Genomic DNA, 23,079 nt, shown 5'->3' on the forward strand with positions numbered 1-23,079 from the left:
CTTCAACCTTCAAACAATGTTCTATCTCTCGTTTCCGTGCTAAAAAATTTGAGAACTCATCTCAAATGATTGTGAAACTATCTATCCCACTGAACACTAGAGAGAACAGTTGTAAGGTTTTTTTTATCTAAACAGTTGTAAGTTTTTTATCAACGTTCTTGATGTGTTAGATGAAGACCGACCTCTCTCACCTCCTTGAACTTTCTCTCAGAAAATTCGTTATCAAAACCCTCCAAGAAAAGGTGAGAGAAAAGGTGGCATATTGGGTCCAACATGGCAAGGTTCGCTCTGCCCTTGACGGGGACGAAAACACATGATATTTACATGCGTCTATCCGCACGTCTATGGCAAAGCAAGATATTGATACTCACTATCAATGGAGTCAACTTTTTCTCCCATCATGCTGAAATGTCAATCCTAACATTTTTTTTTATTCAAACCTCTTGGGCTATTATCCAAACCACACGTCCCACAACTTTGAAATATCGACTCGCTCTTTCTTGATACGGAAATGTTTGACGTGTTCTTTTCCATGTACTTTGTAGGTAGTTCGGGGCATGATGGCTTTGGTCCTGGTTCTACCAGAACTTTCAACCACTAATCCAAGACAAACTACGTGTTTTCTTTTTCGACTTTTATCAGCATTTTGCAGGCATCTCCTGCTTAAACCGAGCCCTCATTGTCCTAATTCCAAAAAATTCAGAGGCCAAATCTCGAATCGCCTTTCTGCCCATTTCGTTTTAAAATTGTCTAACTGAAGGAGTAGCAAAGCTTCAAACAAACAAGCTAAAGCAACTTATATTGCCGCTAGTGCACGCTGACCAAACATGTTTTCTCTCATGCAGAAATATCTCTGAAAAATTTCTCTGCACAACGGATATTCTCGAATGTTGCGCCCACACCAAAGCTCCCACACTTGTCATCAAATTAGATTTCAAAGAAGAGTTCATTTCGGTCTTCTGGCTATCCTGCACTCTGGTTCTACGGTGGTAATGCTTAATGGGATCCCAGGACCATGGATCCAATGCAAAACTGGTTTGTGCCAAGTGGATCCTCTATCACCCTATCTCTTTTATCATTGTCATCGATCTTCTACAACAAATGCTCACTCAGGCTTGTCCGGACGGCCTGCTAGCCCACCCGATCAACATTAATCTTGCTTGACCCGTCCCTCGGTATGCCAATGATATGCTAATCATCATATAGGCTACCATTAACATTGTTACGAACCTTTGGAATACCCTAGACAACTTTTTCCCCAGTCAAACGGTGATGTAGGGAAGAAGGAGAATGGCGATACAGGAGCTGGCAAAGGCCGACGGGGCAACATGTGGGATGGTGACTGGGGATTTTTCTGCTGCAATCTAGCGAAGAAGGATAATTTGATAGGCTTCCACGTGGTACCCAGGGTGGTTGGGGGTAAACTTTAAGAAAAGAGCTAGGTGCACATATTTTTTAAGGGTTTGTCTAAGGCTCATCTAGATGTAACATTGGTATATCACATTTAAGTGATGTCAACGCTAGATTGTGGCCCTCGTGTGTTGTTGTTGTTGTTGTTATTTTTGACATTGTGCATACCTGGCGCCTCACCAACTAATATGTATCGCTTGTGATATGTATTAGGCGATCGCTCACGCAAGTTATACGTGGGTCTAGGTTTCCTGTCAGGTTTTCAGACTTTTCTTTTCTTTTTTTTCTGTTGGTTTCCTGGTTGTTTCTTAATTTCCGTTTCCTTATTTCATTTCTTTTTTGTTCTTTTTTTCTTTTTATCTTTTGCCTTTTTCCTGTTCTTTTTTTCCTTTTTTCGAATTCTTGAACATCTCTTTGAATTCACGAACATTTTTTCAATAAGCAAACATTTTTCCTATGTGTTTCTTTTCGCGGTTTTCTTATTTTCGTGATTCGCAAACATCTTTTTTCGGAAAATAATGCTCAGTGTGTATTAAAAAAGGTTACCCCTATATTTAAAAAATCACCATATATTGAAAAAAATGTTCATTGTATATTATAAATTTGTTCCATGCGTATTTCAAAAAATGTTCACCGTATATTAAAAAAATTCACCATATATTACAGAAAGGTTCACCGTACATTGAAAGGATGTTCACTGCATATAAAAATATATTAATTGTATATTAGAAATTTGTTTAGTGTGTATTTGAAAAAATGTTCACTGTATATTAAAAAAGGTTCACTATATATTAGAAAATTTCACCGTACATTGAATACAAAATGTATTTGAAAAAGTGTTCACCGTTTATTAAAAACTGTTCTCCATAAAAACAATTGTAGTATTGAAAACTATAAAAAGGTACAGTATGTTTTAACAAAAAACAATAAACCAAAAGAAAATCAGAAAAACTCCATATCTAGAAGACAAAAACAAAAGAAAGAAACAAATCGTATGCTAGGCTACAGCAGTCACCGAACGGAATTAATGGGCCATTCCGCATCTTGCGAGAGCGAGGACCTATTTGAGCGATCCCCTGTTTGCCGCCCACGGGTGGCAAACAAAAGTGGAGAGCAACTAGTTGACGAGCGCCTTCGGGAGCCTCGCAACGATCACTTGTGGGTAGGCTGAGAGGGCGCCAAGTGGCGCGCTCTCAGCCGCCGTCGCATGTCGCGCTTTTTTTTTGCACTGTTTCGGCTTTTAAAACGGTTTTTTCCCAGGTTTTTTCGCCTTTTTGGTTTTCCACCGGTCTTCCTCAGATTTTGGAGCCAAAAAGATTTCGAAAAACAATTGCACGAAAATAACGTGTTTTTTTTCCGCGAGGGGCACAATTTCGCTTCTGCGAGAGGCATGGTTTTGCTTTTGCGAGAGGCATAGCCATGCTCTCGGAAAACGGAAAAAAAAAACTGTGTTTTCTGTTTTTTTCCTACCACGAGAGGCACGGTTTTGCTTCCGCAAGAGGCACGGTTGTGCTTTCGGGAGAGGTACGGCCGTGCCTCTCGGAAACAGGAAAAAATGTGTTTCCTATTTTTTTTCCTTCCTCCAGAGGCACGGTTGTGCTTTCGCAAGGGGCACGGCCGTGCCTCTCGGAAACAGAAAAAAAAATACGTTTTCTGTTTATTTTTCCTTCCGCGAGAGGCATGGTTTTGATTCCGTGACAGGGTCGGTTGTGCTTTCACGAGAGGCACGGTCGTACCTTTTTTGGAAAGGAAAAAACCGTGCTCCCTTTTTTCGTGACAAAATGGAAAAGGGAAAACTCCCAGGCGCGCCACTTGTCACAACCTAAGGAGGTGGGAGTGATCTTTGCAAAAAGTACTCCTCAATTAGTGATTTCGACAAAGGTGGTTACGCCAACAGTGCCCGCGGGTTGGCCAGCCAAATTAGCGGCAGCGCATGCTCCGCCTTCGTTGTTTCCTTTTTTCGTTCGTTTTTCTATTACTTTTCTGTTTTGTTTTTCTTTTCAGTTTTTTCTGTTTCATTCATGTATTTCTGGTTTTTTATTTCGGTATTTTATTTATCTTTTCCTCTATTTTTGTTTCATTAACACATCGTCAACATTTTGTAATACACGATGAACGACTCATTATTGTACGATGAACATTTTTTATTTGGTTTTTAATACACAATGAACAATTCATTAATGATCATCATATAAGAAAAGATGCATGGTATATTATGAAAACAATATTCGCAAAAACCACAAAAGGTATATTACAGAAAAATGTTGATCTGTGTTTTTCAAAAAAAGTTCAGTGCGTATTTAAAAGAAGTTCACTTTATATTTTAAAAGGTTCACCGTGTAGTATACAAATGTTCAGCGTATATTAAGAAAATTTTCACTGCATATGACAAGGAATTCATCGTGCATTATAAATTTTTATGATCATGTATTAATAAAATGTTTAAATTATATTACAACAATGTTCAATGTACATTACAAAAATGTTCACCATATAATAAAGAAATGTTCAGTGTGCATGTGAAACTATGTTCACCGTATATTATAAAAATGTTTAAAGTGCAAAAGTTATAAATGAAAAGTTCTAAAGGAAAAACCAGGAAGAAAACTTAAAACAAAAAACAAAAAAACAGCCGCTACGGTGAACCGACTGCCACCGTGCACTGTTCTCTACAGTAACCATGCTCTATACAGAGCGCTACCGCTATAGTAACACTTACAGGGCCGGCCTAATGCACTCGCCCTTGTGCGTCGCCTCGGCTGTTTGACGCCTACGTGCATCGAACAGGAGGTCTGCCCCTCCAGACCAGCACAGCAACCCCCACCGACACCCACCTATTGGGCCTGGGCCTTTTGAGTTGTGGTTGTTTATACTGCCTAGGCCTTTGAACATAGCCGAAAAAGGGAGCATGCCCTTGGCACATCAGCTTCTTCTCTTTCTCCCAGGCGCCATGTGTGGAATTTTGTTTTGGCCGATATTATCAGTATCCCCATGAACACTAACTTTTAGTGAAGGGTGCAATTTCTGAAGAAAAAAGAGTCAAAAAGGGTGTGTTAGGTAGGTGTTGCTCGTAGCAAGGAACACGCGCTAGCGTCAATCATGCTCGCTCGGTTGCGTCCCTCCTGCTCACTCGGCCACATCGCTTGGCCTAGCAGAGGCTCATTACTGACAGTCGAAGAAGGACAATGTATTACGTACAATCTTCTTTTGTCTCAAAAAAATGTACAGATCTTTTTTTCTTCTTTGTCTTTTTTTTTCTTTCTTGCACACGGCCTATGTGCTTTCTTCTCCATGATTTTCTTCATTATAGACCTACTAGGTATGTACATGGTCCTTTACAAAAGCCGTGATTATGTATTGTAAAAAAAAGGCAGCATGTACATGGGCATGTAAATGGATTTTTTTTCCTTTTCAAACAAATTCTTGTCTTTGGGATAAAAATGTTCGTAAATTATGGAAATCTTAACAAATTTGAAAATATGTTCACGAATTTCAGAAATGTTCGGAATATAAAAAAATGTGTGTCCAATTTATATAAGAATGAAAATTTTGCAAAAAGTTCAAGAATTGGAAAACTATATCATGAATTTTAAAAATGTTCATCAATTCAAATAAAATCACAAAACAGTGTTCATGAATTTGAAAAATATTTTAGTAATTAAGAAATGTTAACAAAACGAAAAATGTTTAGGAATTTAGAATTTGTTTTCTTAAATTTTAAAAATGTTCATGAATTTAAAAAAATGTTTGTAAATCTAATTAAATATGCATAAAGTTGAAAGATGTTTTTTTTAATTTTTAAAAACGCAAATTAAAAAATTCTCATGAACTTGAAATGTAAAGCTTTTAAATATATATTTTTAAATGAAAATGCGTTAGCAGGTGTGCCTAGAACTATGTCCCAAAATTCTGTGTCCTGGCAAGTGCTAAGTGAGGTCGTTGGTATTTTCTATTTTTGACGTATGCTAAAGTCGTTGTTGGTTTTTTCTCTTGCAAAAAGAAAATGAGATTGCTAAAGCTCAGTCGACTGAGACTTGGTATATTCATGGGCTCATACATGGAAATCTGTGCAAAATTTTCTTTTTTCTTTCTTACATGTTATGTCACTTGACATAGAGTTGGTTAAGTCTCAGTCGACTGAGACCTAGCCACATCCAAAAGAAAACGGAAACGATAACTGCCGAACATTCGGATTTTCTGGACCTGGAGCCGAACGTGCTCGTAGCCGTTGCACGAATCTTGATGGTATCCCTTGCCACGTCATCATTGGGACGCGTTCGGGTTGAAGGCGAATTCACCCGAACGTTTTTCACTCGTGTACCTTATCCTTTCCCCGACAGTCACTGTCTCACCCACTCCCCCGAGTATTGCCTCACCTTATCATTCCGGCGGTTACAGCGGCGAGTCCTTTCGGCGGTTGGAGCAGCGGCGTGCGGCGCGCGAGTGCCGCGGGAGGGCGACGTATGCGGGCACCACGCTGCAGCCCTGCGGGAGGAGGCGGCAGTGAAGATGGCCCGCGGGAGGAGGAGGCGAGGTTGTGGCCCGCGGGGATGGGGCGTCTGCGAGGATGCGGCCCGCGGGAGGATGCGGCCCGCGGGAGGAGGCGGCCGCCGGCAAGCTGTTCCTACGAATTGGAGCTCCTCCTGCGCGGGATATACGACCAGGGCGCCATCCGGCATCACACGCGCGATGGCCGCGTCCTGGAGCGCGAGCAGCGTGGCGCTCCCGGTCGAGCCGGCCACCCACATCCTAGCGCTTGCCGGTCCCTGGCGGCGCGGTCGGTTGGGACCCGTTCGAGGCATCGCTTGCCCGGTCGCGCGAGTGCGTCGGCGAGGATGCGGGAGGGCTGCATCTGGCGGCTAGCTATGGAGGTTGTCGCGACACACGAGGGAGGGAGTGGCTAGTGATGGGGGTGAGGGATGGCGCCGCCACGGCCAGCATGTCCACGGGACGTCGGGGTCCTGCGTGGTGGATGCCGCCAAGACCGGCGGCAAGGGCTCCCGCGGTGCACTGAGCAGTTCGGGAAATGGGAGGCACTGGAGGCGCAAAACCTGTCCAAACATACAGGTGAGCACTGGACTGCAGGTGAGGATGACATCTACACTGCATTGCTTTTGTTGATAGTACTGGTTCAGATCGAGCCGGCCGGTTGGTAGATTCAGGGTACTGGAATACTCCTATTCTTTTCGCATCTCAGTAATCGGTTAAAACAGTACTGCCTTTTTCCGATCAATATGCACTTGTGGACTCAGAATAGTGCCACTTCAATTAGTGTTATTTCTTTTGCTCAAAAGAAGTTACTACTACATAGCTTCAGCTGGCATAGGATACAGTTTCAGATTCACATTTACTAAATGATGATGATAATTCTGCATGGCAAAAAAATATTAAATTGCCAGGACGATGGCATTTTTTAGTAAATGACAATTTGTTACCAGAAAAGTTGCCATGGGAAATTTGTAGAATGAATGAAAATCGAAGTTTTTATCAAAAAGTTGCCGTGGCAAATTGTAGAGAGAAAATAATTCTAATTAGTTATCAGAAAAGTTGCCATGGCAACTTAAGATGCTAAAAAACATGGCAAAATTATAGATGTTCAAAAACATGGCAAACTTGCCATGGCAATTTAAATGTTAAAAAACATGTCAAACTTGCCATGGCAAACTTTACGATATGCAAAAACATGGCAAACTTCTTTTAATTAAGTTTGTTCATAAACAAGGCAAACATGGCAAACTTCTTTAATTAACATGTTCAAAAACATGCAAACTTGCCATGGCAAAGCTATAGATGTTTAAAAACATGGCTAACTTGCCATGGCAACTTAAGATGTTCAAAAATATGGCAAACTTTCAGGTGTTCAAAAACATGGCAATCTTGCCATGTCATTTTATAAATGCTCAAAACCATTTGAAACTTGCCACGACAAACTAAAGATGTGCAAAAACATGACAAACTTTTTTTAATTAAGTTTGTACAGAAACATAGCAAACTTCTTTAACTAAGATGTTCAAAAACATGGCAAACTTGCCATGGTAACTAAAGATGCTCAAAAACATGGCAACCTAATATGCTCAAAAACATGGCAAACTTGCCATGGTAACTAAAATCAGTATTTTTGTTTACAGTTGTGTTTTTCTCCATGGCAACTAAATGCATTTTTTCCATGGTTCACTGTGTCTTTTTGTCATGTCCATCCAAAGAATGTTTGTCATGGCTATTACAAATTAGTTTGAGTTTCCCACTAATTCACCATGGCAAATTTAGTAACTGACCATGGAATTTTTTTTTCATTTGATCTTGGTAAGTATAGAAATTAACCATGGCAAATTAGTAATTGACCATGGCAAATTTATTTTTCATTTGATCTTGGTAAGTTTAGAAATTTACCATGGCAAATTTACTTTGCAGATCATGGCAAACTTTAGTCTCATGTATTTGCATGGCAACATTTTTTAGTAAATGAGAATGGCATTATTTAGTAAATCACCATGCAATTTTTAATTAAATGACGATGGAATTTTTAGTAAATGAGAATGGCATATTAAGTTTATGATTCATGTCAATTTTTTACTTTTCTAGTTTTTCATAGCAAATTTACTTTTTTTGCCAAGACGATGGAAATTCTTAGCAAATAACCATGGCAAGTTTAGTTGTTGCCATGGGAAATTTGTAGAATGAATGAAAATCGAAGTTTTTAGCAAAAATTTGCCGTGGCAAATTGTAGAGAGAAAATAATTCTAATTAGTTATCAAAAAAGTTGCCATGGCAACTTAAGATGCTAAAAAACATGGCAAAATTATAGATGTTCAAAAACATGGCAAACTTGCCATGGCAATTTAAACGTTCAAAAACATGTCAAACTTGCCATGGCAAACTTTACGATATGCAAAAACATGGCAAACTTCTTTTAATTAAGTTTGTTCATAAACAAGGCAAACATGGCAAACTTCTTTAATTAATATGTTCAAAAACATGCAAACTTGCCATGGCAAAGCTATAGATGTTTAAAAACATGGCTAACTTGCCATGGCAACTTAAGATGTTCAAAAATATGGCAAACTTTCAGGTGTTCAAAAACATGGCAATCTTGCCATGTCATTTTATAAATGCTCAAAACCATTTGAAACTTGCCACGACAAACTAAAGATGTGCAAAAACATGACAAACTTTTTTTAATTAAGTTTGTACAGAAACATGGCAAACTTCTTTAACTAAGATGTTCAAAAACATGGCAAACTTGCCATGGTAACTAAAGATGCTCAAAAACATGGCAACCTAATATGCTCAAAAACATGGCAAACTTGCCATGGTAACTAAAATCAGTATTTTTGTTTACAGTTGTGTTTTTCTCCATGGCAACTAAATGCATTTTTTTCCATGGTTCACTGTGTCTTTTTGTCATGTCCATCCAAAGAATGTTTGTCATGGCTATTACAAATTAGTTTGAGTTTCCCACTAATTCACCATGGCAAATTTAGTAACTGACCATGGCAATTTTTTTTCATTTGATCTTGGTAAGTATAGAAATTAACCATGGCAAATTAGTAATTGACCATGGCAATTTTTTTCATTTGATCTTGGTAAGTTTAGAAATTTACCATGGCAAATTTACTTTGCAGATCATGGCAAACTTTAGTCTCATGTATTTGCATGGCAACATTTTATAGTAAATGAGAATGGCATTATTTAGTAAATCACCATGCAATTTTTAATTAAATGACGATGGAATTTTTTAGTAAATGAGAATGGCATATTAAGTTTACGATTCATGTCAATTTTTTACCTTCCTAGTTTTTCATGGCAAATTTACTTTTTTTGCCAAGACGATGGAAATTCTTAGCAAATAACCATGGCAAGTTTAGTTGAATAATCATGGCAAGTTTGGTTAACAAATCATGGCAAATTTATTTTCATAGATTATGGTAGTTTTAATAATTGACCATGGAAAATTTAGTTCATAGATCATGGCAAATTTTAGTTGCCAAATTTATTCCATTGATCATGGCAAAATTAGTAACTGTCCATGGCAAATTTTGTTCGTAGATCATGGCTAATTTTAGTAAATGACCATGGAAAATTATGTTTACGATTTCATGGCAAATTTCATTACTTAACCATGGCAAAAAAAAATGATCATTCTAAATTTCGTAATTGACCATGGCAATTTTCAGTTTATAGATCATGGCAAATTTTCGTTCCATGTATTATGACTAATACCAAAATTATTCACTCATAATTGTATTCACTTTAAAAAACATGTTAATGCATGGGGTAATGTGCATCATGGTAAAATTAAAACAACAGCAAATTTACATCACTTTTAGCCACCATTGCCAACCTTTGTCATCTTTCTTTTGCCATAATGTGTGCCTTTTTATGAGCATGTCATTTGTTTTGGTTTCTTTGTGCAACTTGTCAAAATTACTTTTTATGCACCCATGGCAAATTTAGTTTTATGGTCACGGCAAATTTGTCTTTGTGCATCATGGCATTATTTTAGTGTACAAACCATGGCATTTTATTTTTAATTTATGTAGCACAACAATTTTATATTTTCGTTGCACCACGCCAATTTTGTATTTTTTTTCTAAAGCATGCATTTTTTGCTAGTTGTCATTTATCATTGCATTTCATTTTTTCTGTAGGTAGTGTGTGGTAGTTTAACAACTACAACATAATTTTTTGCGGTGGACAATTATAACAATTGACGGCAATTTCTAGATTTTTGTGGCATTTTTATTGTTATATTTTTTTCTCAGTATTTCAGCTGGTTTTTCTTCATTTTTTGTGTATTTTTAATGCAATGTTATTTGTTGATTTTATTTTTTATGTACATAATAGTTTCTGACTGGTTTTTTGTCACTTTTGTTTAATTTCTATTTGCAAAGGGAATTGTTTGGCCCAGCAGGCCTAACAGAAGGTCTAGCTAACGTGGGGGTGTGGGGGCAAATTTGACAAATTTGACTTATAGACGAAATCAAATCACAGAATGAACTATCCGTGAAACTATTTTACGCGGCTGACCTTTTTGTGTGACGCCCGACACGAAGGCGCCACACTACACTGTGCAACGCCTCACAGATAGGCGCTACACGGCCAGCGTCGCACCCGTGTGATCAGAAAATTACTAAGTCAGTGTGCAGCGCCTAGCTCCTAGGCGTTGCACTAGTGCAGCGCCTAGCTCCCAGGCGTTGCAGTAGTGCAGCGCCTGAGAGCTAGGCGCCACGGGTCAGCCGCGTGAAATAGTTTCACGGACAGTTCATTCTGTGATTTGATTTCGTCTATAGGTCAAATTTGTCAAATTTGCCGGGTGTGGGGGTGGAACGTTCGGGCTGAGGGGTTTTTGGGCCGAACAAATTTGTTCGATCGATTGACCATCCAGTACGAACGAGTCATTCGGTCTGCGAGACCCCAAGACCGAACGTACGGTACTTATCGACGTCCAAAGAAAAATGCTTTGGCTGCATACGTATAATTGTTGGTAGGCTTGAGTATGTATCTTTGACCAATTCCGTCCTTCCATGTCGTATCAAATCTATTTTTTATTTTGTTAGGGTATCAAATCTATTTATTTAGGTACTTGAGTTAAGGGCATAGCGAAGAGAACAACCGGCCGATTGCGTTGGATTACCCTTCTCGCATGCAATATCTATCCATTTAATTGCTTGCCAACATTCATATTGTCTATTTATTGAGAATATCACAGATGAAACAAGAAAATAATTCAATTGATACGGGCAGATAGGCAGGAACAAACATTCTTCTTCCTTGGTCCTTCTCGGCCGCGGTCTCCATCTCACCATATAGAGGACGACCGCGGTCCATATGGTAGAGCTGATTAGAACACATATATTGTCCCATTTACAACACACATCAACCAAGCATCCATCAGATCATCGATCTCAGGTCCATGGACAAGCACAAGAGTCGCACGCGTGCACCAGCCTTGCTGCTCCCTATGCTGTTTCTCGCGTGTTTTCCCCTTTACGCTCAATGTAAGTCGCATGCACTAGCTAGCACATGCGCCATGAAGCCATTGCTTCCTAAATTTCTGTTTTGTGGCTCGCTCAACAGGCCGCCTCATCGAGGGCACGGGCGACGACAAGATCAATATACCGGGCGGGCTCTGCGTTCATCATAGAGACTGCAAACCGGGCAATTGTTGCTTCTGGTGCCTAGTGCTGGATCTGTGCTATGCATCAATCGGCGAGTGCAAGAAAGAGTGCCAAGGCCACATCGACGCGCGCCTCTTTAACCTTCCGTCGCCGTCAAATTGAGTTCCTTGATCTTGAACCGGCAACCTGTTCGAGCAGGACTAGTGGTCTAATTTGTTGTATTCTTTTGAAGTCGCCGGTAGTTGTTCTAATAATAAGAATATATATCTCAACGATTTGTTTCAATTTCTTATTAGGGAAATCTCTAATTATCAAGTTTGTTTGTTGTCCATGCTTTGGTTGTTCGTATCCTCGTTTACTTTTGTCAACACGTTTTTTTTTTTTGCAAGAAGCTTCCAATCTATGTATCTTCAATTATGACAGTACAAAGAACAACAGAGGTAATAAAAATTACAACCATTTCATGGACCATCTAGCGGCGCTCTACAAGCACCGGAGCGAGAACCGACGATTTGCACAGCAAATGTATAGAATTAATTAAGCCAATGGAGAAAACAAAATTGCGGTCAGCCGAGCCGTACTCATACATACAGAATCAATCAAGGAAATTAAACCAGCTTAATTGACAAGAGCCGTCCTAATTTTGCTACTTGCTGGCATGGTCGAGGAGCACCTCCAGGACAGCCATGCACTTCTCCGCTTGGTTGCCCGACGAGATGGCGTCGACCGTCCTCTTTGGTTCCCCTTGACGACACTTTTCTCTCTTTGCTCTCTTTATAGAGAACTCCAGTAGGGAGGGAATTAACACCTTCCTTTCCTTTCCTTTCCTTCCGAGGTTAAGCAAAGAAACCAGCCGAGCCAGCCCACCCCAGCGGCCAAAATTTATTGCCTTCCCCCTCCCTTCCTCCCCCACCTCCTCCCCCGCTCCAGCGCCCCTCGCATCGCCTCTCGCTCCCTCGCTCGCCGCGGGCCTCGCCGAGACGAACCCTCCCGCCGACGCCGCGCCGCCCGATCCGGGAGCCGCCCAGATCCGCCTCGCGGGCGACGGCAATGGCGTAGCGCGCGCGCGCCGGGCACCCGGGACGCGATGGGCCGCCGCGGAGGGCTCCTCTTCCTCCTGCTGCGGCTGCTCCTGCTCCTCCCCGCCGCCGCCTCCGCGCTCCACGGTATGCTTGTCCACTCGCTTCCTTCCTTCCTTGCTCCGCTTGCTTGGTTTCGGACCGCGCTCCCGCTGGGTTGGGTTTGGTTTGGGGAGTTCGGGCGGGCGGGGCGGGGCGGGGCGGGGTTGGTGGCTCGCTCTGCTCCGCGGCCGCGCTTGTGTTGCGCGCTCCGAGTGGGTTGCGGTGGGGTGGGGTTTGGAGGGACGGAGGGCGTGGGGATGCTTGCGCCCGTGGCCGTGGGGGCGGCATTTTCGGTTCGAATTTCAGCTCCTCGACACTAGCCTATAAGCTGGTGCACCTGTAGGCCGCCATCCCGGCCAGCATGTGCGCATCTGCGTCTTTGCTCTCTTTGATGGGCGAGAGGTTGGAGAAGCACGGATCGGGATATGGTGTGTCAGCGCAGGCCCAAGCGCATGCGGCCACACACATAGGGCGTGTTTGGTTGCCGTCGCGCACAGTACCCGCGTTGCATACACATCTCCACTCGGCCTGGCTCTAGAAAAACAGCCTCATATGCGACATCTGCGAGTTGTTTGGTTGCCTGCATATGGATTGCCTGCATTAGGAGATCAACTTTGGCACGTTGTTTGGTTGCCTGCATTGTCTCGGCGCATGCAACTATACGCTGTTTGGTTGCCCGCATGAGGTATGATTAAGAGCTAGCACTTGCACTTAGCACACAGGGTTAAGAGATAGCAGAGGAAGTGGGAGAAGAAATGCAGTGTGCGCCGGACCATGGCGACTGCGGTGGATAGTGGCCGTGGCGCCGTGTCCGACATGACAAGCATGGAGTCGTGGACGAGCGACCCTGTAGGCGGCATGGCGAGCGACACCGTCGGCGAACTAGTTGCGGTGCTCGCGCAAAGACAGTCGACAGAGGAGGAGAATGCAATGTCGTCGCCATGGTATCGTCAGTGCAGTGGACGAGAGAGGAGGCCGAGATGATCAACACCGGAAATGACTCCAGTGTAGTAGGGCGAGAGAGAGGAGGCCAAGATGATCGACCCCGTCGGCGGCGCGGCGAACTGCAGTGTGCACGGAGGCAGAGGACACAAGAAAGCAGTGTGCGCGCCATTGCAACGTCAGTGCAGTAGGAGGACAACAGAGAGTAGGCCGAGATGAGCGACGCCGGAAACGACTCTAGTGTAGTAGGACGTGGGCAAGGAGATCAAGAGGAAAGGCTTCGGCGTTGAGAGGGACGAATAGGAGGGCTTTGAGCAGAGGACAGAGGAGCTCGACATGGCGGCGTCCGTGCATTAGACTGCTGCTCAAAGAGAGATGAAGCTACGATCGTCGAAACCAAAAACTTATAACACGGATGTTGTGAGGAACTGGGAGATTAGGCTGCTGGTCAAAGGAAATTTCAAACGATCGATCGTGCGCAACGAATCTGACAAAATTCGTCAAGAACAGCTTCAAACGGGAAGATGAAATTAAGAATTTACGACCGACGAAACTACGAACCAATCGCCTAAATGGAACCGTAGCATCGAGGTGCATCTTTTTCGTGTAGAGCTTACCTCGAATCGAAACACTGTTGTGTAGATCGGAAGGGGCTAGGAAGAATAGAATTAGAGGGAAGGTTATTGGAGGTAGGAGAAGATAAGCACACACAGGCTGCATACCAGCTCGTATCCCACCCATCTCTCCTCGTGCAAGTGGCCCACCTTGTGCGCTCGTCTAAGCCTGGCTCGCTAGAAACTGTCGTCTGAGTGTTCCCAGCGAGTTAGGCCCAAGTGTGCTTTAAGGTTCGTGCCATGCGGGCCGCACAGTAGACACAGGCAACCAAACGGGCCACTTTCTTTCCGCGCGGGCCAGGCTGGGCCTAATGCGGGCAACCAAACACGCCCATAGTATACTGCCATATATAGTATAGATCTTTGCCCACACACGCCTGCTCCCCGGGCGTGTGCCCATCCGTGCTCCCGCGTACGTGGCTTTATTTGATTGGAACAAAATAACGCCCGGCCCCACCCTTAAAATCAGGGGGTGATTAGATTAGAAAGGAAAAAAAAAAAGACAACCGTAGAATAAAATGGGAGTACAGATGGGAGCATGGGAAAGAGCGGACAAGCCGGTTCGTGCTCAAATGCCTGGCTAACTAATGTTAGCTTCTTTCTTTCTTTTTTGGCATTTAAGCTTGTGACCCTCGATTAGTCTATTGTAGCTAGGTAGCATCTTAAATTATTATTAATTAAACGTACGTAGATACGTGCGTGCACAATGGGTGAAAGCTTTACTTATTGTACAACATTAAAACCGGGCACCTTCAGAACCCTCCCGCGCACTAGACAGTCCATTTTCGCGATCACACATTTATCTGGTCGTTCAATCTGATTGGACAACAATCCGCGTCGGTCAACCGATCAGGGCTCCTGATCGGTCACCTTAAGAGTTGTCCGATCGTAGCGTACGCCTATGATCGAAGCATGTCTTCTCTGTCTGTGTAATGCACCACGCTTCAGTGAAAAAATTGCGGTTCGACAGGCAGAATTGAGAGGACCAAATGGCGAAGGGAACTCTTTCTACATCAACTAACACAACAACAACGCTTAATCGGACCATCAATTACAACCTTAAACACGGCCTGCCTTCTCAGTATTATTAATTGCCCAGCCATATGAAACAGTTCACCTTAGATTATATTGATGTGGATTACTATAGGAGCCTTCCGTCATACATTGCCAACGACCTGATTTATTCCTAGTTGGATGCTAGCTCTTTGTGGTTTCAAATATGCTTGCGACGACCCAGGAGAAGGAAAATTTACTGAAGTTGCTAGCATTTTTTGGAATTGCAGTTTTTTTAACCTATTTTTTAGTTGCCAGGAAAATACCACCATTGCTTTTCAGTTGTATGTATGTATTAACTATTTTCTCTTTCTTCCAGTTACAATGTGCAAACAAGTTGTAGACTTATGTTGTCTAGAAGTAAGTCGTTGATTGCTTATATGTTTCCATTTGGTTTAGAAAAATAAATAAAGCTTAATTCCTGTTAATATTGCTAAACACGTATGACTAAATAGTTAAGTCTCTGACTATGTTGTTTAGTTGTTCATAACAAGGCGACATCAAAGAAGATGGACACCTTCAGCTGTCAATCAGTCGCTGGGAGGAGCCTCCTATCGACGCGTTCTTTTGCCGGGGGAGGTCCTCCAGCGAATTGAAAAGCCATAAAAATCAGAAAAACAAATATAAAACGCCACAAAAGTTACCATGTTCCTAGACATCACCCAAAAATCTTGTAAAAAAATGTCACTTCTCAAAATTAAAAAATGCCCTCATCTTAAATAATAGAAAATGCCATCCTCACAATAATAAAAATGCCATGATATTATAAATAAAAAATGACATGCTCTTATTAATATATGGCATGCCATCCTCTCACTATTTAAAATACCATCCTATTATAAACAAAAAATCCATGCTCTTATTAATAAAAAAAGGCTATGCAATAAAAATAAAAAAATGCCATCCTCTCACTATTAAAAGTGCCATCCTATTATAAACAAAAATGTCATGCTCTTATTAGTAAAAATGCTATGCCATTAAAAATAAAATATGTCATCCTCTCATTATTAAAGTTAACAAAAAATGTCATGATCTTGTTAATAAAAACTGCTATGCCACTATTAAAAATGTCGTAAGCTTAATGATAAAAAATGCCATCATCACAATAATAAAAATGACGTGCTCTTATTAGTAAAACTTACCATATTGGTAAAACAAAATTGTCATCCTCTCAACAATAAAAATGTCACCCTCTTATAATGAAAAATTACATCCTCTTATAATAAAACTGCCTCGTGAGAAAGTCAAAAAAAATATTATTTTTGGGATGAACTAAAAAACTTAAAAAAATGCCATGTTGTATATAAATATACATTTTAACATGGTGGCCACTCAAGAGAGGGCACGGGATGCGAATGATTCCTCCGGCCGAGTGGTAAAAGAAGTCTCTTGATGTCGCCGGGTAAAATCACTCCGGCCGGGATGCGAACGAAGCCTCTCAAGAGTAGCAACCTTGCTCCGCCCAAATGGGAAAAGAGAGGGCATGGGCAGCATCATCCACCGTCATGGGTGAAAGCGCGGGCCGATGGTGCCACCGGCGCATAGACTAATGGTGCTAGACCACCGGTGCGTGCACACACCCCGAAACCGGATGTGATCCAATGGGTCTAAAGCCGAAATGTGGCAGCCCATCAGCTGAACCAGCTCCATGTGCAGAGACAGCATGGCTTTGGAGCTAGGGCCAGCAAATGGTCGGAGGGAGGTTGCTATTCGACGATGATGACATGGATCGATTTCTCACTTCTTTTAGAGATGGGATCAATCTCTAGCCGCATCACATGATTCGACTCGGCAACGATTGTTTGTTTTTTGAGTAAAAGACAAGGAATTAAATAAAAGAAGAAATGAGGGGATGCTTGAGCTGGGCCTAATCTACAGCATCCACTCCCTAATGGGCCTACCATCTGGCCCGTCCAACATTCTCTCTGAGTCTCAGGTGCGTGCTCTCTGTGATTAGGACAAAAAAAAGAGGTGCGTGGGTAGGAGAAAAAAGAAAGAGCGGCCGCCGGCGAGAGAGGCGGAGGGGAGGGAAGAAAGGTGCGGCCTTTCTTGCCTAAAATTCCAGCGGCGGAGGCGAATCCAGGGAGGAGGAGGAGGAGGGGGCCGCCCCTGCCCAGCTAAATCCTCGTCGTCTCTCTCGTCGTTCGTCTCCCCGATCGCCATTTCCCCCCTTCCGCGCGAGAGATTCGTCCTCCGATGCAGGCCGCCGCCTCCTGGGGCAAGGGCCTCCCCGGCCTGCGGAGCCACCTCTGCGCCGCGGCGTCGTTCCACTCCACGCCCCCCTCGCCCGCCAAGTGGAAGGGCAAGTTCGATTGCAAGGTCCGGCCGCCTCAATCTCCCCCCTCTTTTCCCATTTCCAGCGAATCCTTCCTTCCACGACCTAGTTGGATTTTGCCTTGGTAGCTAGCTAGCCACTGTGGATGCTTGTGGTTAATAATCAGTGGATGGAAAATAGATCGATCAAACTTGGCAACAGTTTGGCGATCACTGTTATCTTTCGTGTCCATACAAACTGTTCAATTGGAAGCTGTAGTAGATGCACATTTCAGTAGATAGATGGTGCTGGTAGATGCTGATTTCTTCCGCAACAAATAGTTTTGGGTTCTGAAACTAAGCATCCGAACACAGATTCTAGGTGGACGGACACTTGAATGCCAAAGTCTGAATCATGGACCACAAACTTCTTGATTGGTTTCGGCCGATGCATGGTTTCCAGTAGGATAAGCATGAACGACGAAGCTCCATGTGCACATCTGGGGTGTCCTCAACCAATTAACCTGCTGTGCTGTGATTTCAGTTCCTATTTCAACTAGTTCTAGCCTGTAAAGGACCCTGATACATGCACATTTGGCAATTAATTTATTCTTGGTCTCGGTAGGGTTATCCATATGCTTTACAAGTTACAACATCACTCCTGTTCATGTTCTTCTCATATATGTGCAGCATGAACATGGAGAACGGAAGCTATCCAAGGTATGCCTCGACACATCTCTCAACTGTAATCTGTACTGGCTGGGAACATGAGCACCATTAATGTCAAACATACTTGAAGCACAGTAGCTCAAAGCAGCAGTTTAACTTCATGCCTGATGCAACTTCCAAGATACGTCAGTAACTATGGTCGGTATAGTATTAGTAGGGACTGCAAGTTAATTGTACTAAGATAGTAAAGTGCATTTTACTTGATTTTTTTCCTCAGGGTGCTTGCATTCTCATACAGTTGCATAGAGCTCTTGGTAATGGTTTTCTAGAAACTTGGTAGCATATAAGGTTTTATTTATAGCTAGATACCAGAATTTGATCTGTCAGTATGTAATTGAGCACCTCTAGCTGTGTTATGCATTTGTTTCACTGCCATGTGTTTAGTAGCCAAAGCAAACTCAATGAGTCAATTCATCAGGCAGAAAGAAAACAGTTATAGGTTTGTACTTGATGCTTTATTTAATAGCTGCCTTACCATGATTAGGTAGCATTCAACAATTGTGATATTTTGAGATAGTTCTAATGGGATTAACTCTTCAACAGAAATATGAGCGATACGTTGTTCGTCAAAAACGAGCAGAAGGAAAGAAGGCCCTGAAAAATTACCTTCTGTATGGAAAGTCAACACCTCATGTACAGGTGAAATTTCTATTCGAGCTGTCATTTGAACATTCTTATCCTTCCTTGACTGGGATAACTAAGGCAAAAGTTTATTTCTGCAAGCATAAGAGTTGGCGGAAAACACCCAACATCCATTTATTATTGCTTGTGTACCTGAAGCCTACAGTGCACTTGTATTCCTCTAGGATGGAAGTATGGGCAGCTTTGCTAATTCGCATGACATTCCACGATTCAAAACATTCAGAAAAAGACAGGATCACAGCTCAACAAAACCTCGACAAGGAGTACACCATCAAAGAAAGGGTATGGTTCTATCTTAGCACAATAGGTCCATGTTTTGCTCTGCTGCCTTGGGAATATCCATGTGGTTATCTAGCGTTTCATGGTCTGCTATTGCCTTTTCTGCATATCTTACATAGTTCCGTCTGAGGATATGATTTATTTACACGGAGGAGTTCCGAGGGCAAACAAAACTTGTACAGCCTACAACTCAACTATATGAATTCTGATCCTTTCTGATGGCAGTGTTTCGTGCTGCTTAATGACAGTGTTTTGTTGAACTTTCATGGATTATATATAGCATGGATCCGTGATGCTGGCCATCCAGATCACTTCATTGAAGTAGCTATCACATCGTAATACTATGAAAGTTTGACGAGGATGTTCTTTTTTGTAGACAAAAAGGACAAGGCGAAGTTCTACAACTTTTTCTACGAAACCCGTTATGTGAATCCTGAAAATATTTTTGAGACCATCTTTGGTGAGCATCACCAGAGTTTTACCTGGTCCCATGCTTCATGGGAGGGTTTTCACTTCAGAGCTTCATCGTTTGGATTCAGACGGGCTGGTGAATCACGAAGACAAAGAGTTGAAAGTGAGAGCGAAGACGAAAGCGACGACGACGACACCGGTGAGACAGCCGGCGTTGGCTCACATGCGCACAGGGTCACCCTTGGATTGCCACCTCGTGGTCCACTAACCCTAGATGATGTCAAAACAGCGTGAGATTCCGTTTCGTCCTGCCTCCTCAAATTGTTGCTTGTCTCTGCCACCGTTGCAAAATGTTGCTTACCACTCACTCCGCTGGTTTTTACCCGATTTACTCCGTGCAGCTTCCGCGCGTCTGCTCTGAGGTGGCACCCTGACAAGCACCCGGGCTCTTCACAGGTAACCGACCGACTGTGAGGTGGTTTCAAAGTTGAACCAACAACAGATGCAACACTAGTTCAGTGTTGGTCACATATCAACTTGCGAGAACACATATTCTAACAGAGGACATGTCCATTCCCTACATTTGTGTTGTTCACAGGCCGTAGCCGAGGAGAAGTTCAAGCTGTGCGTCAATGCATACAACTCGCTCTGCACCGTCCTGAAGGCCGCGTGATAAGCCTCTTCCTCCACGCGTGGTGTTCTGAAGCTTGTGAACGCTATCCGCTCGTCGGTCTCCCGACCTCCCTGGAGCGCGTGAAAATCGTTCCATCACTTGTTGGGAATTGGAGCTCCTGAACGGAAGCTCAGGAGCTAGAGCTCTCTTCCCTGCATGCATCTGTTGTTTGTTCCTTTCTTGGGTATTCGTTTTCTTTCACTAGAGATTTGAGCCAACAGAGCCAAGCTCCCAACAGCATGGAAGGAGATTATGTTGTAACATGTAGAAGCAGAATCATATTTACTACCGTTCCAAGATGTAACAACAAATGATGGTTATTTCATTTGATCTCTCGATTTCGAAAGGGGAAATAAAAGGAACTTGTCTGAATGCAACAATTAAGCAGCGAGATGAAAGCTTCCTCGTTAGTATTTTGCAGTGTTGCTCTCAGATGCGATTCTTATCCTAGTGTAGTGTACATTTTGAGTAGATAAGATCTCAGATAGTAGCACAATTATACTGCTAGTACTCCCTCCGGTCATTTTTACTCTGGATATTAGGTTTGTTTGAAGTCAGTCTCATCCAACTTTGACCAAGTTTATATAAAAAATTATAGACATTTTCACATAACAACACCAATATCATTAGATTCATCTTAGAATATATTTTCATATTATATTTATTAGATATTATAGATGCTAATAATTTCTAATATAAATTTGGTCAAACTTAGCAAAGTTTGACTTTCGGTAAATCCAATGTGCAGAGTAAAAAGGACGTGATGCGATGTGATTGACACGGACAGTTGCGTTATGATGAATTGATGATTAGGCCGAGTGAAAGCAAAGCAGAGTTGGTCACAATCATGGCCAACGAAGATCCTTGACATTAATGAATGTTAGCAGGCAGGCAGGCAAGCAAACAGATCCCACTCACTCTTGGTGCTGCTGTCTGTAGGACATTCTTTCTTTCTGGGTGCTGCTTGCTTGCTAATGGTGGAACACAGCACAGCACAATCGATTCGATTCGATTCGATTCTACTAGTAATCCTGATGAACAGAAGAAGCAGAGAGGAGGAGGAGGAGAAGAAGGTAATGGTGGCAGCTAGGCTAGGGGTAGGCTAGGGGTAGGGGTAGGGGTAGGGCTAGAAGCAGAGGACTGCGACGGCGGCGGCGACGGAGAAGGCGAAGGTGGCGATGAGGAAGGCGAAGTGGATGGCCCAGCTGCGCTTGAACTTGGCGAGGTAGGTCTCGTGCGGCTCCTGGTAGGGCACCTCCACGTCGGCGGCCGCCACCACCTCCCCCGCCGACTTGAGCATCCGCAGCCGGTCCGCCGCCAGCGCCAGTGTCAGCTTGTGGCACCGCCGCTGGTACCTACTCATTATATATATGCAGTTCATTGTTACTCAACCAGATCGAATCCAAATCGATTGTAGCAAAAGAAAGAAAGAAGAAAGGACCTGAAGCCGTTGAGGCAGCGGAGGTGGTGCGCGACGGCGGCGTAGAAGGCGAGGTGGGCGAGGGAGAGGAGGCCCGCGGGGGCCCAGAGGTGGCGGCACTGGAGGCGGCCCCCGCCGGCGACGGCGGAGAGGACGAGCGCCAGGAAGAGGAAGAAGGCGAGGAAGAGGCGCCAGAGCTCCTGCTTCTGCGCGTCGGCGCTGCGCTTCTTCTCCACCGTCTTGTCGAAGTGCAGCTGCACCACCGCCCCCAGCGCCTGCGCCGCCGCCTCCCGCGCCACCACGTCCACGCCCCCGCCGGCCCCCGCGTAGGATGAAGGTTCCCCCTCCCGCGGCATCGTCACCAGCCGGTGGTGCTGCCCGTGCCCGTGCCGATCCATCGTCAGTCAGTCAGTTGACTCGGAGGGAGTGGAGTCGGGAGGGAGGAGTATTTTACTTGCTCGCGGCCGGAGCTCGGGAGATTGGAGCTGGGCAGTGGACAGTGGAGTGGTGAAGTGAAGGTGGGGAGTGAGCAGTGGCACAGACACAGAGTGCAGGTAATAAAGTTGATGCTTTTTATTTTATTCACGCCATGGGAGGATCATTGGATGCTTCTTGCGCTGGACTGGAGCGTGGACAATCATAATGACCGTGGTGAGCATTCCATTTTTTTACTTTAGCTAGCTGTCAAGTGCAGTAGTAATTAGAATATTACACTAACGGAGGAGAGAAGATTCACGGAAGGGAAGGGAAGGGATGGGATGGGACGGGTGGCACGTGGTGAACCATCTCTGTGAGTCTCTGAATGTGAGCACTGAGAATACATCCATGTGTACAGTGTGGACGCTAGCTGCTCCGTAGAGCGCAGCTAAGAGCATCTCCAGCCGTTGGCCCCCAGGCGGTGATTTTACGCGCCCCCCAGGAGCGAGCCCGCGCTAGATTGGCCCCTGGGGCTGACCTAGCTCCCAGTCATGCCCCCAGGCGCCGCCCCCCCAAGTCGCGCAATTTCAAACTTGATTATTCCCGCTCACAAAAGACGTCGCAAGTCTGACGATCTGCGGTCACAGTTCGGCGATCAGATAAATAGTTCGGCGTACAGAAAAAGAAAGGACGCGTGCGCAACGCATCACACGGCGGGGTCGGCCTCCCACGTCGGCGGAGTCGGCGTGCGCGGGTTCGGCGGTGTCGGAGCTGCTTCTGTGCTGGGCGACGTCGGCGCAGCCTCTGTGCTGCTGGGTGTCGTGGAGGCATCGTCGCTCGGGCTTGGCGGCGGCGTCGGCGTGGGCGTGGGGGTTGGCGGCGCCCGTCGACGGCAGCTGGTTCAGGATGAGGCCGCGCTCCGCCATGTACAATGCCTTGAGCTTCTCGTCGCTGCTCTGGAGCATGTCCGCCCCGCCCATCAGAAAAGCCAGGTCGG

The 23,079-nt window shown here is 44.0% G+C and overlaps 3 protein-coding genes across 4 annotated transcripts; 2 read left to right on the plus strand and 1 right to left on the minus strand.

Annotated features, from left to right (window-relative positions):
* Window positions 1–5,750: 5,750 nt before the first annotated feature.
* Window positions 5,751–11,859, plus strand: LOC123055334 (uncharacterized). Of its 2 annotated transcripts, none has more exons than XM_044479331.1 (2): window positions 5,751–6,495; window positions 11,488–11,859. In XM_044479331.1, the coding sequence occupies exons 1-2, from the start codon at window positions 6,330–6,332 to the stop codon at window positions 11,688–11,690; spliced, it is 369 nt and encodes a 122-aa protein (XP_044335266.1). In that variant the 5' UTR covers window positions 5,751–6,329; the 3' UTR covers window positions 11,691–11,859. The 2 variants fall into 2 exon arrangements, 1 of the variants encoding a protein (XP_044335266.1); XR_006426617.1 differs by lacking the exon at window positions 5,751–6,495 and adding an exon at window positions 10,585–11,408.
* Window positions 11,860–17,225: 5,366 nt separating this feature from the next.
* Window positions 17,226–20,622, plus strand: LOC123055335 (uncharacterized). Its single transcript, XM_044479332.1, has 7 exons — window positions 17,226–17,577; window positions 18,202–18,231; window positions 18,784–18,879; window positions 19,047–19,164; window positions 19,538–19,862; window positions 19,974–20,028; window positions 20,171–20,622. Exons 1-7 carry the CDS (start codon window positions 17,455–17,457, stop codon window positions 20,243–20,245), a joined length of 822 nt encoding a protein of 273 aa, XP_044335267.1. The 5' UTR covers window positions 17,226–17,454; the 3' UTR covers window positions 20,246–20,622.
* A 442-nt stretch (window positions 20,623–21,064) lies between these two features.
* Window positions 21,065–22,212, minus strand: LOC123050762 (uncharacterized). Its single transcript, XM_044473499.1, has 2 exons — window positions 21,687–22,212; window positions 21,065–21,600 (listed from the first exon to the last, which is right to left on the minus strand). Exons 1-2 carry the CDS (start codon window positions 22,061–22,063, stop codon window positions 21,372–21,374), a joined length of 606 nt encoding a protein of 201 aa, XP_044329434.1. The 5' UTR covers window positions 22,064–22,212; the 3' UTR covers window positions 21,065–21,371.
* Window positions 22,213–23,079: the final 867 nt, after the last annotated feature.

The sequence above is a fragment of the Triticum aestivum genome, chromosome 2D (assembly GCF_018294505.1).
Source record: "Triticum aestivum cultivar Chinese Spring chromosome 2D, IWGSC CS RefSeq v2.1, whole genome shotgun sequence".
Taxonomy (NCBI): Eukaryota; Viridiplantae; Streptophyta; class Magnoliopsida; order Poales; family Poaceae; genus Triticum; species Triticum aestivum.

Coding starts and splice junctions, on each gene's coding strand:
- LOC123055335 (XM_044479332.1), top strand. CDS start 17,455: ATGCAGGCCGCCGCCTCCTGGGGCAAGGGCCTCCCCGGCCTGCGGAGC. Junction 18,232..18,783: donor GAGAACGGAAGCTATCCAAG/GTATGCCTCGAC, acceptor ACTCTTCAACAG/AAATATGAGCGATACGTTGT. Junction 19,863..19,973: donor CTAGATGATGTCAAAACAGC/GTGAGATTCCGT, acceptor TACTCCGTGCAG/CTTCCGCGCGTCTGCTCTGA.
- LOC123050762 (XM_044473499.1), bottom strand. CDS start 22,063: ATGGATCGGCACGGGCACGGGCAGCACCACCGGCTGGTGACGATGCCG. Junction 21,601..21,686: donor CGCTGCCTCAACGGCTTCAG/GTCCTTTCTTCT, acceptor TATAATGAGTAG/GTACCAGCGGCGGTGCCACA.
- LOC123055334 (XM_044479331.1), top strand. CDS start 6,330: ATGGCGCCGCCACGGCCAGCATGTCCACGGGACGTCGGGGTCCTGCGT. Junction 6,496..11,487: donor AGGTGAGCACTGGACTGCAG/GTGAGGATGACA, acceptor CTCGCTCAACAG/GCCGCCTCATCGAGGGCACG.